This window comes from Cyclopterus lumpus, chromosome 8 (genome assembly GCF_009769545.1).
Source record: "Cyclopterus lumpus isolate fCycLum1 chromosome 8, fCycLum1.pri, whole genome shotgun sequence".
Lineage (NCBI taxonomy): Eukaryota > Metazoa > Chordata > Actinopteri > Perciformes > Cyclopteridae > Cyclopterus > Cyclopterus lumpus.
The window spans coordinates 17596921-17615364 of record NC_046973.1 but is presented as its reverse complement, the minus strand read 5'-3'; the positions used below and the strand labels follow the sequence as shown (position 1 = coordinate 17615364).

The window sequence follows — 18444 nt, the reverse complement described above, 5'->3', positions numbered from 1 at the left end:
GCACACAACAGCGGGTGTTTGTAGGACACAGGGCCCGCGGAGGGAGGGGACCTGGCCTGGGCACGGATCCCAAAGAGGCCCCGGGGCCGCCGCTGGATGGAGTCGGGCTGCATTCACACAGCAATGGCTATGGGTCTGACATCGAAAAAGGCGTCTGCTCGGAGCGTCGGTGTGGAGCGAAAAAACCTCATCACGGTTTGCAGGTACATATCACGACATCGATTTCCAGCATTATCTGCCGGTAGTCCACCAGTCCCTGCATGCTGTTCAGTTAATATGTTAACAAGCTTTCCATCGTGGAGGATGGTTATTTGTTCCTGGGATGAAACAGCCGGCAGCCGGGCACGCATTATAATTAAAATAATGCAGAATAATTTGACATATTTCTCGAAATTGTATGGATGAAGAGGAGGCAGGTGCATTTTCACCTTCACATACCCCTGCCATCACACACACGCTCGTCTGTAGACCTACAACATCCCTTTAGTCTTCAATGTGTTCCTGTGCATTTCCTGGCTGCACGTTGCTGTGACATTCCTTTAAATATATTGTATTTGGTGTGGTGTCCATGCAGGATCTTGTCAAAGGAAAGTTCATTTTATATTTAACACCTGCTTGATTCCGGTGTGTGCTGATAGATGCAGCTTCAAAGAGGGGGAATGAGACTAGTGGGATAATGTTGTTTATTATAAAGCCGGAGAGAAAATACAACAGCAGGTTTCCTCCTCCATCACGGAGAGGTTGAGTGGCTGAATGGGACAAGGGCATTGTGAGCAGTGCAAGGACTCCTCCCTCCATCAGTGTCTCCCAGCCTCCACAGCAGAGAGAGTGCTTATGGACTGTGGTGTGCAGTCTCATAAACCACTCTCTTTGGGCTGTAAACTCATGTGCATCGGTGAACTCACCGGATGTCCAGTCAATAGTACCTCTTGGATTTATTTAATGAGGGTGTCATTTTTATGCCCATACTTGAGATTTAAAGTAGTCTGTTGTGTATCTCAGTGTGGTCGAAATAAGTATATCTTCTACATTTGTTTGTGTCTTCTGACCCCCATAAAATTTAGGATCGTCTACTTGTGACCCCTAATCGCAGGTTGGGTCCATAATGTGAACACGATTGGTGTGTAGTTTGACCAAATATATATATATAAATATATATATAATACATCTTCCCTTAATTTGAATGATTTTCAGGGGCCCAGAGGATGTGAATGTGTAAGTAGTGCTGGGTGATATGGCCAATATCACGATAAGGGTCATTTCATATCTCGTGAACACTATGTATCATGATATAACTTGTTTTCTGGTAATTCAAGAAATAAATAGCCACATGGTTTTGTTTACTCTTAAATTGTAAGTGGACATTAAATACTATTATCTCTTTCAATTAAGGAGAATAATCAGAAGTATGTGCTTGCTATTATCATTTTAGACAATAATTGTGTGTCACGATATCTTGATAAATGATTTAATCACGATACAATTCCATTGAAAAAAGATAAATGATATTGAATTGCTGCCACCCCTATGTGTGCAAGATAAGTATGTTTTCTTTCTGGTCCCTTTCATCATCTGAGGTTAGAGACCCCTGATCTAAATAGTCTGTGTGAGGTCTAATATAGAGTAAGTGTACTTAAAAATGATTAATATATGTAGTATTTCATGAATTAATATGAAACCAGTCATACAGTAAGGTTAGCATTGTAGGAATTTCAGGTTTTGCATTGATAATAACTCTAAGGGTGCCCCTTTGATATTATCTGCAGGATAACTATAGTTATTGAACTGCAAATAAACTGCAGTCATGAATGGTACTCTAGAAAATACATATTCTGTAAATGTAAATGGGTCTTTGATATCGCGATGGTAACTAACACTTATTGTCATTATCAATTAATCTGCTGATTCTTTGCTCAATTAATTGAGGCACTTTTCAGTCTTCAAAATGGATGAAAAATACTGAAAGATCGTCATATAGCCTGAGGTGACACCTGCAAATAGCTTGTTTTATCCAACCAGCTGTCCAAAAGCTGATAGAGCTATTTCATAGTGACTTATTCTGCTCTGTAGTATTTAATATTGTGTGATTTGACCAGATCGGCTTGTCGGAAAGTTACAACTTTACGTCAATACTTTTTGCAGTGCTCTCATAAAGGTTATTAAAGCATCGCTCTGTGTCTGGAATTCCTAATCGACTATAGCCGTAAATGCTGCTGCAGAGAGAGAGACGTTCATTATTTGTGTCGATGGTGCAGGCGTTCTGCCAATTTGACATCATGCATCCACATCTTGGTCTTAACCTCCTTTTTTAAAAAAAATAAATCGTCTTAATAAAAATGCTATACTATAATAATTAAAAAAGAAGACAACGTTTGGACTTTCAAATAGACACACAATCAAGCCTTTTTATTCCAGTACCTTTTCTGTTCAAGGTTCCTGTCTGCATTGTTAGTGTCACGTACAGTGAAGCAAAACAACACAACATCACACAGAGCATGCCTGCAAAGAAAGAACAGTTCTCACGATGGACTCACAACACAGAGAAACGATTAAGTGAGGGAACAACAACAGTCGTTGTTTTCAGGTTGGCCTGACCGTTGCTAAGGCCAGTGTAATCATTTACGCATTTTAATGACAAACGCACAGGACGAGACAAAAATAAGGACGAGACGGAAATAAATATCTCAAACAGCTTTCCATCAGTAATGCTAACTACACAGTTTCTTTCCATTCTCTAATTAACAACATGACATTGATTAGGTTCAGCTGGAGGGCAACGTCTTGCAGGCGCGTCCGTTGTCGCTTTGTCAGATCTGCATCTCTCTTGCGTCTTTGTTTTTTTCTAAAAATGTCTTTCTTCTCGACGCCATTCTGGCGAGAGTCGATTCAAGTAGTCAAAGGTTGTTGTTGTTGTTGTTGTTGTTGTTGTGCAGTCTCATTGGAGAGAGACCCTGAATCGCCAGCGGGCCCCTGGCTGTGCATTGAAGCAGGCTGGGCGTCGTGTTGGCGTGCAGGCTACGGGATCCAGGCTCAGATCGGGCTGCTGAGCCACAGCTACTTCCACAGTCTGAACGGCTGCCTGGCTCCAGTCAGTAAGCTGACGTTAGTACATTAGTACACCCAGGCCAAGCCTTTAATACAGATGTGTATCAAGTTTGACCTATTCTCCTTCGCTGTCACATCATACACGTTTAAAATACAATCGGCACACACAGAGATTAACGGTTTCAACTCCCAACAAGTCGTGTGACGAAGTTATGTCTTTTTGTGGGACTTCAGAAAAGGTCATCTATTACGGGGGGGGGAGGGGGGGGGGGCACCACAGACAAACTGGCATCACAGTCCTTTTAATAGAAAAGAAGAAAAAAGTGTATTCACATGATCTGGCATAATGTGGTTCAATGTTTCAGTGCCTTGTTTACAGTGTCTTACTTAACTGAAGGAGCCCATTTGAATTAGCAACACATATGTACAGCAATAGACATTTGTGTATAATTAAGGAAAACCTGATCAAACATTTGCACCATCACAAGGAACAGTTTCTGCAAGAGGCCTGCGTCAGGGACTCAGAGGCGTTACCGTAAAGACTTTAAAATTAAGAATAATAGTGGAGAAATAATAATAATAATAGGCGAAAGAATACTTTTTGGATTTCTTTCTCACCTCCGTGGCTCAAGCCTGCAGACCGAGGGGGGGATGCATGAAAATAACCATCGAAGACACTCTGGGATGTTTATCATGTCCACGGTGAGAGCAGTGTCATCGTGATCTACGTCTTTGTGCTGTCGCCACTAGCAACAGGTTTTATTTGAACATGGCATGGTCTGAGGCTTTCTGTAGTGAGTGGGTATTTTCATACAACTCCTGGTTTGTTTATCTGAACCCAAATATTGTGAAACAGTCACGAGGCAATTTGTTTACAGGCGGCATTGTAGTGTTTTAACATTTACTGTGTTGTTGCTCTGGTCTGGCTAAGAGCTCTCGTGCCGTCATCCGCGGTGTTGCCGTGGTCACGGGGAACCTAAGAAAACATAGATAGGATAAGTGAGACTGGACAGGTCTGATGTGAGGTGCTATCCCTTCGGCCGCCTCCTGTAAACAAAGGGGACGGGGAGGGAAAGCAGGGAGGCTGGCGATGCGGTGCATCGTGACTGAGGCTTGAGCTCTTCCGGGGCGCGGCTCGGGACCGGAGAATAAAATGTCCTGTGCCGTAGTAAACACGACCGCGTAGTCACGTCTCACGGACATGCTTCTGCAAGTGGGTGGCTCTTTGTGCTTTTAAGACATTCCGAACAATTGCAGAGGGGATGGGGGGGGGGGTTCTACTTATCTCGGTTCCATTTTTTTTTTTTTAAGGGAACAATAGGAAACAAATCTTTGCATCTCTGGAATCGCATTGTTTTTTTCTGGTTCAGTTTCTGTGCCTGCCTTCTATTTGACATTTTACTTCATTTTCAAAGCTTTTTATTTAATTTTTTAGGGAGGTGAAATTTACAGCAGAGGTTTCTGTAGTTTTGACTACACATTTAGCCTTCTCTCTTCTACTCTCTCACCACACTGTTACCCTTCATTTGACCCCCCCCCCCCCCCCCCCCCTGTCCTGTTCAAACACCTGCTTTACACTCTCAGCGCTTCTCAGCCCAAAACCCTCACTTCCCATGTTACACACTAGTCCCTCTACACCTCCTCTGACCATGAAACACTTTGCCTGGACGCCTATTCACAGATGGGGCCGGTGAGAGAGAGAGAGAGAGATGCACACCCTGCTGTTGTTGCATTTTCACATCTTTTAGTCTATTCTGATTTGGCCCAAATTGTCATTTTTCTTTCTTTCTTAATATTTATCAAAGTGCACATGGATTCTTTATCTTGGCTGTTTGTGCAGATCCAGCACAGGACAGGACGTCTCCCCTCGACAGTCCAGGACGATAAACAACAGCACTGGCTGGTGGTTACACAATGCTGCGGCCAGTGAGGAGTCTGCCTGTGTCATCGGATCCTGCCGGTTATGCCAAGACTAAGGAGAGGGACAGAAAGAGGAGGAGGAGGGAGAGAGAGATAGGAGTCAGGGGGAAAAAGAAAAGAAAAGAAAGCTGAGAGGGTTAATGTGAAATGCTTTGTGTTTAGATTCTGTGTGCTGCTGATAAATGTAGTTTGGGGTTCCTAGGTGGTGCTGAGGATCAAACACACACTTGTGTAAGTACAGTAGAGGGGTGAGAAAGGAGAACAAGAGGGCCTTTAGAGAGATCTGAGAGGTGGCTTGGCTGCGATCCAGCCTGAGTGAGCGGGGGAGGGGGGGGGGGGGGGCACAAAAGAAGCTTGTCAGAAGGCCTCGTCGTTGTTTTTCAGTGTCAAATCGTACCAAGAGCATTTTGCGATTCCACTCCATTCATTTGCATTTGAGGCACGCCAGCAATTCCCCTTCAGATCAAAGGACTTCAGTTCATTTAAAAAAATCTGTTGTAATGCTTCTCTTGAGATAGCGCTGCCACTCTCTCGGGTCAGAGAGGCCTTTTGCAACAGTGAACCTTCTGCTCTTATGATGATGAATGCTATTACATCCACAAACAGGTATAGCAGCTAATCTCATACTGAGCCCTGGGAACCAATGGGGGGGGACGTAGTGGTTTTCTAAGGGCTTGGCACTCTGCATAATGAGGAACCGCTTAGTTTCATAAATGCTTCCGTCATCGGGTGTCACAAGTTCGACCTGATTTGATGTTTCTCTAACCCACTCTTCACTTTACGTTTACGTGACAGAATAGAACAATTCTCCACAAAATTGTATCCAACAAAACTTTCTGAAGACAAAGTCGTGTAAAAGGAGCGCCTTGTGCTCTACAGCGGTCCCTTTGAGAAGGTCACATGTGCTGACTGGCAAACTGTGGATTTATTTGTAGTTTGTCGGATGGTGGAGAGTAGAGCACACACAATTCTGGAGCTCTAAAATACCTTGAAACCTAAACTGACCTACGTGGTTTTTGCAGATAACATGATGCGACAGAACTTTGATGCCACTGACCTGTTTCCTTGATAAATCCGGCATGACCAAAAAAGCAGTCGACGGTCCATAGGTAAATCTAATCCAGTTTGGGCTCTCTGTTGGAACAGACCCTGTGCAGATGCTGTAGTGGTGTCCGAATGTTCTCTGTGATGGCGCTTCTTTCTTCTTCTTTCTTGTGACATTTTGTGCCCGTCCCCCCACCCCTCGACGAGGTCCCCTTTCATCTAGAGCGTCTTGCGTTTGGGGAAGAGGGCTTTCCGAAAAGAGGTGGTGGTGGAGCCTCTGCTGAAGGAGGCGCCCCCCAGGGCGATCTTGGTCTTTCCACTGGTGATGGTGGAGGACCCCAACGATGTTGTTTTCTTGCCCCTGCTGATGGAGGTGTTCCCCATGGCAATCTTGGACTTTCCCCTCTTTATAGTGGTGTTGCCCAAGGTCAAGGCCGTCTTCCCCTCGGTGAAACTGGTATTGCCCATTGAGGAGAAGCTCGTCTTCCTGACCCAGATTCGACGACGGGATTCGGGGCTCACTCGACGCAAAGCATCGCACGCTCATGCAGCACGTCCTGCTCTGCCCTTCGAGGATAATAGTACCATCTGCTACACTCCAGAGAAGACCAGAATGCTAAGCGTGGAGAGTACGACCCCCGTGTCGCATAATGCCTTCGTTGAGATGATCGACGTGGGCTCTGGAAGGCCACATACCACCCATGTGTCCCTGTGAATGGACAGAGGCAGCCGTAGGTGGCCACAGCCTATCTGGGGGGACAGGGACAGTGGAGCGATTGTCCTATCTCCACGACGACACCGGACGGTTGAAGGACACATTGTTGCAAAGGGGGCAATCTGTGGTGACATCATTTTCTTCTGAGCCATTGTTCCCTATAGCCTCTGATTGTAAGACATAGCCTCTGTGTACAACTGTATATGCCATATGTGAAATGAGTGGCTCGCTGTCAGATTTGAGAGGAGAAAAGATGAATGTGTTTGTGTAGTTTAGGCTTTGATTGCACCTCTCCTATATTTGTATCATGCCTCCAATTGAAATATGGGTGTGGTTCCTTTATTACCCAAATTGCTGAACTGTTTGCAACTACAGCAATGAAGTCTTTAATTTCTACCATGTATGTTGTTTAGATCCTATAGTATCTCACAAAACCTGTATTTACAAAACAATCAAGCCGAGCAGTGTTTAGGCATGTTCCTTTTATAAGCATTGTTATATCAACCAGCTTTACAGTTTTCTAGTTTAAAACTGTGTTTTCTGGTGGACATACGGCAAGCATAGTTATGGAAAAGCAGGCAGTTAACAAATGTTATCGGCGTGCACAAAAATACCACATTTGTACCAAAGATGTAGACACGGTGATGACTGTACATGCACAACATACAGGAGAAGAGTGCTGGTGAAAAACACACACTCTCTTGTGTGCCTCCACATGCATCCCACACAGCTGTTTCACACTTTCCCTGCCTGCCAAGTAGACACACCATAAACCGTCATCTCATCGCGGTCACATTTGCATATAACACGCTCGGCGTGGCTCTGGAACATCTCACTCCTGACTAGAAACCCATTAGATGTGCAACTCACTTTGCACTTTCTTACTAAGGGAATCCACCTCGGCCCAACAGGTAACGGATGGATTTCATGCCACATTAACATGCACGCTACATTGATCACAAAAACAGCTCTTTTTTTTTCTTTTCTTTTTTTTGAGTCTTACTACTACTGACCTGCTAAAACCGACGGGATAGAAATATCCTTGGGTTTTTAAGTGTGTGCAGGAATCATGTGTGAAAATCCCAGTAGACGTTGCTGTGCTTCTCTGTGCCCCTGATGAGAGTGGTTTTGACCACAGACACAGACTTGGTCCCATGGGTGAAGGTCAGCGTGGCGAAGGAGCTTGTGGTCTCCCCTCGTGTAACAGAGGTTTTGCCAAACACTATGTTAAAGTTGCCCAAAGTTACAGTGGTTCTGCTCCAGGAGATCGAGAATTTACCCCAGGAGATGGCGTACTTAGTCCTCAGGATCGAAACCCTGCCTTTGTTGAAGGAGGTCTTGCTTGACAGGAATGTGGTTTCCCACTCATTGTTAGCGTCTTTTTTGGAATGCTTGGCTTCCTTGGGTGTCTTAGCCCTGGCTTCGGGGTTCCTTTCCATCTAGGTGGTCCTGCGCTTGGACATCAAGGCTTTGTGAAACGAGGTGGTTGTGGTTCCCCGGCTGAAGCTGGCCCGTCCCAGAGCCACTTTCGTCTTTTGCCTTTGGATGGTGGAGTCTCCCATGGAGGTGGTGGTCACTCCCCTGAAGATGGAGGTGTTGCCCATGGCTACAGTTGTCTTTCCCCTGGCTATGGAGGTTTTTCCCACTGCCAGGGCAGTCTTGCCCTCGGTGATGCTAGTGTTGCCCATCGAAGCGGAGGCAGTCAGCCCGAGCCCGTGCCTGGATGCCGGCTCCTAACATGCAAGCTGCACTACTGCCTGGGGTGCAGCAGGGTCAAAAGCCAAACAAAAGCTGCGACAGCGGTTGCCCTAAATAGTTCAGACCACCATGTACAGATGAGGGAGGAGGGAATTATTTGATCATTCTTTCATGCTGGCCGGTCCCTCAGAGAGACGAGATCCAAAGGGACCTTGAAGCACAGCGTGCACAAAGGCTGAGAGGACAGGGGGTTAATTGTATTGTTTTCATGATAACAATGCCAAAGCACTGAAGGGGTACATTGTGCAGTACACAAGACAATTGGGGTGACCTCAGTATGATAAGATGGCGTGGTTCCCCCAAAAAAAGGGAAAAAAAAGCCCCTCCTCGATATTGTTGCAGGGTTCAAATACAGTAGTACATTTGTCTGCTTGGGTACAGCATGCGGCGGCGTTTTCAGCGGCTCGTGAAGAATAGACATGCAAAGTTTCATGTTTTATCACTGCATTGCTTTTTTTCTAATTCCTCTTTCTCTGTGTGTGTGCTTCTATTTCAGATTCTCTGTAAAGACTCTCCTGGAAAAGTACACCGCAGAGCCCATAGATGACTCATCCGAGGAGTTTATTAACTTTGCCGCCATTTTAGAGCACATCCTCAGCCACAGCTTCAAAGGTAACACTGCAGGTAACATATAGCACAGGACCAGATGGACGAGGCAGTTAGTTTGTGGCAGTAAAACATGTGAAAGGCATATGAATCTACTGCATGGATGACACTGCAAACATTAAGCACGGAAAACATAAAAACATGCCTCGATTACACAGTTAGCTGCACTGTAGCGGTCGTTGCATGCTAGCAGCGCGGGTCGTTGCTCGAGCAGAAGTTGCTTCATTGCTGCGTTTTCATCTTGGACCAGGTTCAGGAAGCTGGTTCAGCTCAGATGGACAGCGCAGCTTCTGGGAATATATCCGTCTGGCGTGCAGCAAGGTGCAGAACAACTGCATCGCCAGCATTGAAAACATCGAGAACATCAGCACATCCCGAGCAAAGGCAAGGATATTTGTATGCATCATTGTGTGAGAGTGTGTATGTTGTGTGGGATTTTGCTAGTGAGAACAGCAAAGAAGGCCCTCTGTTCCTACTCACGTCTTACGTTGTCCTACAGGGGCGCGCATGGATTCGAGTGGCGCTGATGGAGAAACGTCTGTCTGAATATGTGTCCACTGCTCTGAGGGACACAAGAACTACCAGGTCAGACTAAGAGGACTTTAAAGGGACAATAACCACATCATTTAAAGTGTTATATTATGTATATCTTATTTAGTTTTTGGATTCTAAGCCAACACCTTCATGTTGTCTTCATCACTCAGTTTCGATGTAAAAGTTTGCACCAGTGCAAAGTACAGACCCGCTCCAGATGCTTAACATTAAATGTACAGTTGTGTCAGCAATATATCTTATGATAACCACCTCTTCACCTAATAGGAGGTTCTATGATGACGGGGCCATTATGCTGAGAGAGGAGGCCCAAGTCCTGACTGGCATGCTGATTGGACTGAGTGCCATTGACTTCAGGTGAAGACACACGCGGCAGCCTGTGATATACAGAGGTTTTAAATATATAAGCACATAACCTAATATTTAGGAATGGCCCTGAAAGAGTTCTGAAGTGGATTTGAGTATAGTATATTTAGTACGGATTAACAGATTATACATACATCATTTGAAATATACATATGGCTATCAAACACGGACAACAAAGCTGAACAAGAAAAACACATTTATATGCAATAGATATGTAATTTTCTGGTTATTATTGATTTGTACATATCGATTCTATGTTTTTTTGGCCTCTATGCAGTTTCTGCCTGAAGGGGGAGACTCTGGATGGGAAATCCTCCGCTGTCATTGACTACACGCCCTACCTGAAGTTCACTCAGAGGTGAGACTGATCCTGTCCCTGCAAGTTTAGCATCACGCGTGTGCACGTGTGACGCTGCAACACTGTCGCCTCTCTGCCGCGTAGCTACGACTACCTGAGCGATGAGGATGACCGCCGCAGTGTGGACAGCAGTAACAGCGAGGAGAGCGTCCCCGAGCACCCCTACATCCCTCTGGTGACCGACGAGGAGAGCTGGAGCAACAAGTGTCGCAAGATGGAGCAGAGGTTTAAGATCGTCTACGCCCAGAAGGTGACGCGCAACGGCTGCTATAACCGAGTTGACACCTTTAACCTCTGGTGCTTCAACCGCACAACTCCTTCCTGACTGTCATGTTTTGCAGGGTTATCTGGAGGAGCTGGTGCGCCTGCGGGAGTCGCAGCTGAAGAACGTGGAGACGGAGAACAAGCGTCTGCGAGCAAAGGTGGAGGAGCAGGCGGCCCAGAGCCGACAGGAGAAGGAGGAGCTGGAGGCCGTCGTGCTCGAGCTGCAGGCACAACTGTGAGGAGCGCACACAAACTTTGGATTTGCGTTTGATCAAAATAAAAAAAAGCTTCGACTGTCGGATTCATACACAGATAAAATGATCCTTTTATTGTCATTACGCAACACGTGGATGTATTCACTTGTAGCCCATTTGTAACACAACAAAACAAAACAAAAACAGAAGTATATTCCTGTGGTGCATAAGAAATGTAATCAGCAGCAACAAAAACGTTTCTCTGTGACGATAACATGGCCGACATCTTCACATGTTTCAGGAAGTAGACTGATATCAATGTCTTTTGGACCTCCTTTTTGGATGTTTAGGGTCATATTTGTTTGCTCAAATGAAACGTATCCCGCCTGAATTGACTTATTTTCACTCTGTGCTCCATGCAGCACTGCCCTCATGCCCTGTGATTCCTCCCATCTGGCTAAACATCTTTCCATCCCGCTGGTCAACCAGTGGTCCACCATCTCAAACAACCAGGGCGACGTCAAGCTCTTCCGCAGGTAAAGCTTACGTGGACAGTATGTTTCTATTTTATTTGTATTTGTTTATATTCGTAAATCTAAATATATGGTCCGTATTGGTTAATAACATACACAGTACAAATAAGCAGATGCTTATAGATGCAATTCATGTAAAGAACTTCATTATGATTATGATGATGTTTTTTGTCCATCCAGAAGGAGTTTCCATAGTTTGGAGCAACTTTCTGGTGACGTGAGTCTGAACTCCGATGGGAGGGCCGATGGGAGACACAACGGAAATATTGCCTGGAATTCAGAAGGTAAAAATGCTTTTCACTGTGACTACATTCATCCCAACATATTCACCCCGACATTTAAACCTGCAGGGATTTGTAGTATACGGTTATTTTTTTGTTGCACTTTTTGTCGCCATTTTATGCAATATTCCTGAGTAACATTTTGAATGAGCTACATTTGACTTGAACGCAGTAGTAAAGTAACAACATTTCTGCTTGAGTAGGAATACATTTGCTCCCTTTCCACTGCTGCATAAAAGCCTTTCAGAGGCCGCCACCCATGCACATGTACATACATACTCATACAAAGACAGGCTTGATGGCTGTTTATGGTGTTTCATGTGGGCAGCTTGAAGTATGCACGATCAGAAGTTCATTTGGTTGTGCTTTTTCTCTGTTTTGTCCTCGTAGGAAAAGACAATACTCCCTCCATGCTGGGTCTGTGTGGCTCTCTGGCGTCTCTACCAAGCTCCAAGTCCCTGGCCAGCCTCAAGTCCAGCGAGTGTTTGGTCAACATCAGCACTGAACCCAGCCCTGCGCTCACTCCCAGCTAGGTGCTCCAGACCCAACCGAGATTGATCCCCCCCCCCCCCCATCCTGTCTGCCTCTGGAGATGCTGCGTTGACCGTGAACCCGACGAAAACCCTGCTTCCCCAATCCACCAAGACCATCCACAGCTCCATGAGAACAGGGAAGGCATGACACCCTCTCTGGATTTTTGTACACATGAGAGTGAAGTCATCATGAAGCTGAAAGGATCCATCGTTTTTTTGGTTCTTTCCCTTCTCCTTGCCTTACACGCTTAACTCCTCTCAATCACTCCACCACAACCACTTTGTACTATCTGTGAATCCCTTCATCCAAGATCATGCAATCCCTCCGCAAACTCCCGTCAGACCTTTTTCCAAAGCCAAGTCATGTATTTCCTTAAATAGTACTCACATATTGCTCTTTATTTGAATATTAGCATTCTTCCCCATGGCGTGCGTCGTCCGTGTGTTTGTGCGCCTGTTTTATTTATATTTTCTTGTCAAAAAGTGACCAAAACAGCACGCGCAGCTCTTTGAATGCAGCCACTTGCAAAGAGAGATGTGATGATCATTTGAAGAGATACAGATTACCCGTATAAGGTCGAGGATGGGTTTTTACAGACTGTCTCCGCAGTGACATAGCACTGTTTTATGGGAGCAACTGATCTGGGATCATTCCTGCTTGAGTAATCAAACACTGTTTAAATCTGTGCAGCTATTAAAAAACGATCCAATCTTAAACTACCGCATATGTTCACTTACAGGATTTTATCCAATCCAGCAGTATGTTCTTTTTACATGTATACTCTGTTGTTTATTTTAGTTTGTGTTGCAATAAACTGCCTTTTTTCCATGACGAGTGTCTGTTTGTGTAGATCACAACATTGCATGGAGAGTTACAGAAGGACCTGGGTCGAAAGCAGTGATTTAAAAAAAAAAAGAACAAATTTAATGGAGACGTTGAGAAGTTAGAGCAGCCGGTTGCATAGGACACATGTGCTCTGGCTCCATCTTGTGGTTTAAAGTGATCAGGAGGAACATAATGCAGAAATGCCCCAAAATGCTTGTTAATTCTTAAGAGCAACCTGAGGGCCTTCCAGGGAAACAAAGGGGTGGCTAAATTTTACCGATAAGATCAATCTTATTTTAACAAACTAGGCCAGGTTGGACAAATGATTCATCCAGATTGGATACAAAATATCATTATTACAAGTGTCCATTTCCAAGATGCTGAAGCCCCGACCACCTGCATGGCTCCCCTGTTTGGTTCCTATGTGTCTGTGCTTTCTATCTCCAAGGCTGCAGACCTGATTGGAGAGTAATCAGCGACATTGGACACAGCTGGGCTGGACGTGGCACATGCATTATCAGCCTGACAGCAGCAGCCCTTTGTTGGCATATTCCTCTCACTGTACGTCGCTGTGTTGAGGCGTTTGGGTTATTTCCCTTGTTTTTACAGCACATTGTCCTGCATCTCCGCGGCTGACCTTACAGAGAGCTCCCATCCCTTTGTTTGACTTATTTTTCACGTACTTCTTCATGAATAAATCCCTTTATTTGTTAAGAATATGTATGGCCTCTGACCCCCTTGTAAAGAAGACTATATGAGAACATCCTCATAGAAACAGAATAGGATGCAAAGTGGCTTTTTAGTGAAAGACCTTTTCAATTTCTGATGTTCACATACTTGCATGATAGAAAAGCCTTTTGGTCATGATGTGAACAATTTCTTTATCTATACAGTTTGTTTAATTTGTTTTGTTTGTGGCTCATGTAGCTAATATGTAATTAATATACATCAAAGTGATATTGCATGATGTGGATGAGGTTTGTTTTATTGCACTCAGTATTGTGCAATCTGCATTGTTTTGGGAAAGTTGACAAACATATTATGCTATTAACTCTGACTACAGTTTATACCTTTTTTGTGATTATTTTTGCAGCAACAGTAATACATCTGAGATAAAAGCATTGTTTAATAAAGTAGTCAAACATTAAATAAATGCTATGATAGTTAAACAAGTTCAAAACTCATCAGGATTTATTGACACATTTTATTTATGTATTTTGAACAAATGTGTATATTTAGGTCGAGAAATTATATGACATGATATCAAACGTAATACTATTTTAATTTGTTTATTTTACTGAATGAAAAGCTTGCCAATTGTTATAATTTGATTTAAATAGCTACATATAACATCTCCTTTGAGTAAAGTGACCAGTCATAAGTTTGGACCATCAGAGCCCCTGTAGTGACCTTGAGGGGTCCCTGAACCACACGTTTAAGACCACACACACACACACACAGTGAATAGACCCCAGGGTTTGGACGTGGGTTTGAAGGATATGAGGGGAGGGGCCATGAAAAACTCAACAAAGTGTATGGGAGCTTTAAGTTTTTTTTTTTAGGAGGTAGGGGGGTATGGGGGGGGGGGGGTCCCTTCAGGAGACAGATGGGTGTGAAAACCAATACGTGCTCAGTAGTGCTCTGCGCCAACCAACCAGATCGCCCTCCCTTGGAATCAGAGACTGCACGAGATAGTTGCTTCAGGTTGAGCCGAGCTCCAAGTGCCGAGTAACAAGCAGCGATGTGCGGGAGCAGCGCCTCGTCTCCTCCGGTGTCCTCTCCAGCCTGCAGCACGAAGGAGTACTTATGAGGATGCGTTAAACCTCTCTCTCTCACTCTCTCTCACTCTCTCTCTCTCTCTGCGCCTTCAACCCGAAAGTAAGCAAGAAAAACAACCATGGTCATCATCACAAAAGGAAACGTAAGCTGGGTGCCCAACCAGAGGCCCAATCGGACTTTTGGATCATCATCGCGGATGAACTGAATGTGCACAGAGAGGAAGTCAGCGCAGCGCAGAGTTGCAGTGAGAGAAGTGAAGAAGAAAAAGAAGCGCGCGTGTGTGTGTGCGTGTGCGTGTGTGTGTGTTTTCATAAGCGGTGCTTTTGAGTGGGGGATGTCGGGTAGAAGTGGAGGAGCGCCTCGGGGGTGCAGCAACCCCATCCTGCAGCCCCTCAGAGCCACAATCCCATACCAGCTCCAGAGGGGCTCAGCCCTCCTCTGCAGGGAGGTCAAGACGGGTAAATACACACTCGGAGGGGGGGGGGGGGGGCACACATTCACCTCCATGTGGTCCAGTGTTTCAACGTGTATTTTGAACCACTTTATGATCAATATCTGACTCAGAAATGATGTTACCTATGGGTTTCATTTACTAAGTTTATTTCTAGGGCTGCCCTGACCACTAAATCGGTCTTTATGGTCGGTTAACATGTATTCACCCAATTACTAATATATGTTTATTCTAATGGTTTTTCATGCCGATTGACTTATTTTCAAGAAACGTTTAAGCTCTGGCAAACGGCAGATTTTAAAGTGGTGCTTTTTGTGTGAATCTCTGTGGGGGAAATCCCACACAGTTTTACAAATCTGTCTATCAAATCGACTTATAGGTTAGTGGACATAAAAAACGTGCGCGTGTCAGTCGGCCACGCGCAGGTTTCTGTAATGTGTTACAAAAGAAAGTAGAGTCTAAGAGATGAATTGACACAGAAAATGAATCAGCAACTCTTTTGGCAACCCATTAATCTCTGAAAGTGAACACGTGCGGGTTCCAGCTTGAGGATTGTCTATCATTATAAATGCGAAATGTTTCGCTTTTGGACAAAAACTACTGCGGCTATGAAAAACTGTGATGGACACTAAAAGATTATTCGAGAAATTTGATCAGCAGATTAATCATTAATGAAAAATAATAAGTTAGTTGCAGCCCTAAAGGAAAGCAACAGCCCTCAGGCACTCACAACTTTAAAAGAAAAAGTGTTGATGAAGCCGTTTTTGAGTCCTTACAATTTGAACTTAATTCATTTACAACATATGATTTTTAGAAAAAAAGAGCAACTATTCGATTAAAGAAAAACGAACAGGCTGGATTTCAAGACCTCATTGGTTATTATTAAAGGAAAGGGCCATGCTTCTCGTATACTAATTCAGGGAACTATTGATGAACTGAACAATGGAGGCGTTTAACCCTGAAACATAACGCTGCTCTCAAAATGTTAGTTGGACCCTGAGTCGCCTCTTTGCACTCTGACCTGTGGGATCTCTGCTTCACGCTAACACAGCAGCAGCTTTAAGGCCCTCTCTATTCTACTGTAACTGTGCCAGTCACATCTGCATGTAGTGGTGTTTATTTATACATCCAGTCTGCCCTGCAACATGACAACATACCATGTGTGTGTGTGTGTGTGTGTGTGTGTGTGTGTGTGTTGTTAGTGGTAGATGTACTTGTAGCCTGTGGTGACTGTTGCCAGTGTTGTGTAGTTGGATGGCTTCGCTCCAGGTCAAAGGCATGGTCCACACCTGCCAGAGATTACAAAGAGCTGCCAACACATGCACGCACACACCCACAGCTCTACACACTGCATGCTGACGGGTGGGGAGGAAGCCTGGGAGCAATTTTGTGAACATTGTGAACTACCACTGGTGTTGGAATACTGTTTAGCCTCTTTTTAAAAAAGGAGTTTTTTTGCCCACATTTATATATCGCACGCAGTGTGTTGTGAGCTCAACGTGATCACACAGGCGTGAGTTTCTATAACTACTGCAAGACTGCCATATGTCTGACAAGTGCTGAGGCACACGCATGACCCCCTGACTTATTTTGCTCTATTTATGTTCCCAAAAAGCCGACAGGACCGCGGCTCGCCCGCCGAAACCCACCATCCGCCGAACTCTGTCTTTGGACGCCATCGTCGGACCCTATCTGCAGGGACAGTGGCCCAAAGAGGCGGAGAGCACGGCCGTTACCTGTGTCAATGACAAAGCCACGCAGGTGAAGATGACTATATTACCACACTGTCAAATGAGTGGCTAATTAGTGTGTTTTAACTAAACTGGGCCTCGATGAGTGGCAGTGTGTTATACCATCGCTACTGAGAACACCGTCCCCATAAAACCTGTTGCTTCATGTTGCAAGACGGAAAGAAAGAAAAAAAGCAAACTGGAGACCAAATGTTTTCTCTGCCTTGCTTTTTTTTTGTATGTTAAGGATTTGTATAGAGGACAAGATATCCGATGTTGGCTCTGCAGGTGTCTGGTGGTTCCAGTTAGACGCTGCGGGTGGAAGGCAGCCAACTGGAAATAGTCGTTTTTTGTTCTTCTTTTAAACTCGGCTGTTTTTCCCTCGCTCCCCCCTCGACTGTATCTGCTCCTAACTAGTGCACAAAGCCCCGACTAACATCACCGAGCTCCGCAGCTTCGTCTTCGCCTATGACACAGTTTAAACCAAAAAGAACCCCCTATGCCTCCATTGTAAGGAACAAACCCCTCCTGACCTCATTATACAGACACCCCATCCCCCAGCACTCTCCTCAACCACACACACACACACACACACACACACACACACACACACACACACACACACACACACACACACACACACACACACACACACACACACACACACACACACACACACACACACACACACACACACACACACACACACACACACACACACACACACACACACACACACACACACACACACACACACAAACACACACACACACACACACACACACACACCTCTCCTTCTGCCATAGTCCCTCACCAGCACTTCAGATGATATAGCTCGTTGTTTGTTTCTTGTTTGTTCCCTTATGGAGCAGGATTTTTCTGTTCTGTGATGTGGATTCATATTTCTGGAGATTTTAAAATCAGTAGGTTATAGCTAGTGAGTTTGTCATGCCAAACATGTCGTCAACCCCACAAGACGCACATGTGATCAAACATACATCTTCCATTAACACACCAAATACAAAATAATAATAACATACTTCCAAAAACCATACCTGCAAGATTTCTAAGAAATTGTAAACTGAATAACGATAATAAACGTAGTTCACCACCTTTAACTATGCTGTAATTCTACAGACATGTGCTACAGATGGGCATACGTGTGTGTGTGTGTGTGTGTGTGTGTGTGTGGACAAATAACAACATTTATAATACAAAGCAAACCAAAAACAACACTAACTATGATAACAATAATTTGGATCAATTAAAAAAAAGTGTAGTGTTTGTTTCAGGGTCAGTAGAGTACATTTCAATGTAAGTTGTTCCTGTTTAATGCTGAAATAGTTTGTCTAGCGAATAGAAAATAATCGCCAACATCTTATAATAACCAGATTTTCTCACCAAGTTAATGTATGAGGTGTTTATGAAGCAAAGAAAGCTAAATATTCTCTGCCTTCAGCCTTCCAACAGTGCTGCTACCGTTGAGTCT

General features: G+C 44.5%; 3 protein-coding genes across 6 annotated transcripts in view; 2 read left to right on the top strand and 1 right to left on the bottom strand.

The window, feature by feature from the left end:
• The first annotated feature begins 62 nt into the window (after positions 1-62).
• Positions 63-12169, top strand: rundc3aa (RUN domain containing 3Aa). Of its 3 annotated transcripts, none has more exons than XM_034539399.1 (11): positions 63-203; positions 8979-9094; positions 9339-9472; positions 9588-9673; positions 9908-9997; positions 10284-10364; positions 10449-10614; positions 10706-10863; positions 11245-11358; positions 11536-11639; positions 12027-12169. In XM_034539399.1, exons 1-11 carry the CDS (start codon positions 97-99, stop codon positions 12167-12169), a joined length of 1299 nt encoding a protein of 432 aa, XP_034395290.1. In that variant the 5' UTR covers positions 63-96. The 3 variants fall into 3 exon arrangements, with proteins under 3 accessions (XP_034395290.1, XP_034395291.1, XP_034395289.1); XM_034539400.1 differs by having other exon boundaries at positions 8979-9106; XM_034539398.1 differs by having other exon boundaries at positions 8979-9106; positions 11479-11639.
• Positions 6229-6477, bottom strand: zwi (zwilling). The gene has a single exon (XM_034539401.1). It carries the CDS (start codon positions 6475-6477, stop codon positions 6229-6231), a length of 249 nt encoding a protein of 82 aa, XP_034395292.1.
• Positions 12170-14613: 2444 nt separating the features above from the next.
• Positions 14614-18444, top strand: part of fam117aa (family with sequence similarity 117 member Aa) — a 9183-nt gene continuing 5352 nt past the window's right edge. For both annotated transcript variants that reach the window (XM_034540326.1, XM_034540325.1), the window contains exons 1-2: positions 14614-15232; positions 16841-16986. In XM_034540326.1, the coding sequence (XP_034396217.1) occupies positions 14980-15232; positions 16841-16986 (399 nt within the window). In that variant the 5' untranslated portion in view covers positions 14614-14979. The remainder of the gene's footprint in view (positions 15233-16840; positions 16987-18444) is intronic.

Coding starts and splice junctions, on each gene's coding strand:
- rundc3aa (XM_034539398.1), top strand. CDS start 97: ATGGAGTCGGGCTGCATTCACACAGCAATGGCTATGGGTCTGACATCG. Junction 9,998..10,283: donor CTGAGTGCCATTGACTTCAG/GTGAAGACACAC, acceptor GCCTCTATGCAG/TTTCTGCCTGAAGGGGGAGA. Junction 11,640..12,026: donor TATTGCCTGGAATTCAGAAG/GTAAAAATGCTT, acceptor TTGTCCTCGTAG/GAAAAGACAATACTCCCTCC.
- zwi (XM_034539401.1), bottom strand. CDS start 6,477: ATGGGCAATACCAGTTTCACCGAGGGGAAGACGGCCTTGACCTTGGGC.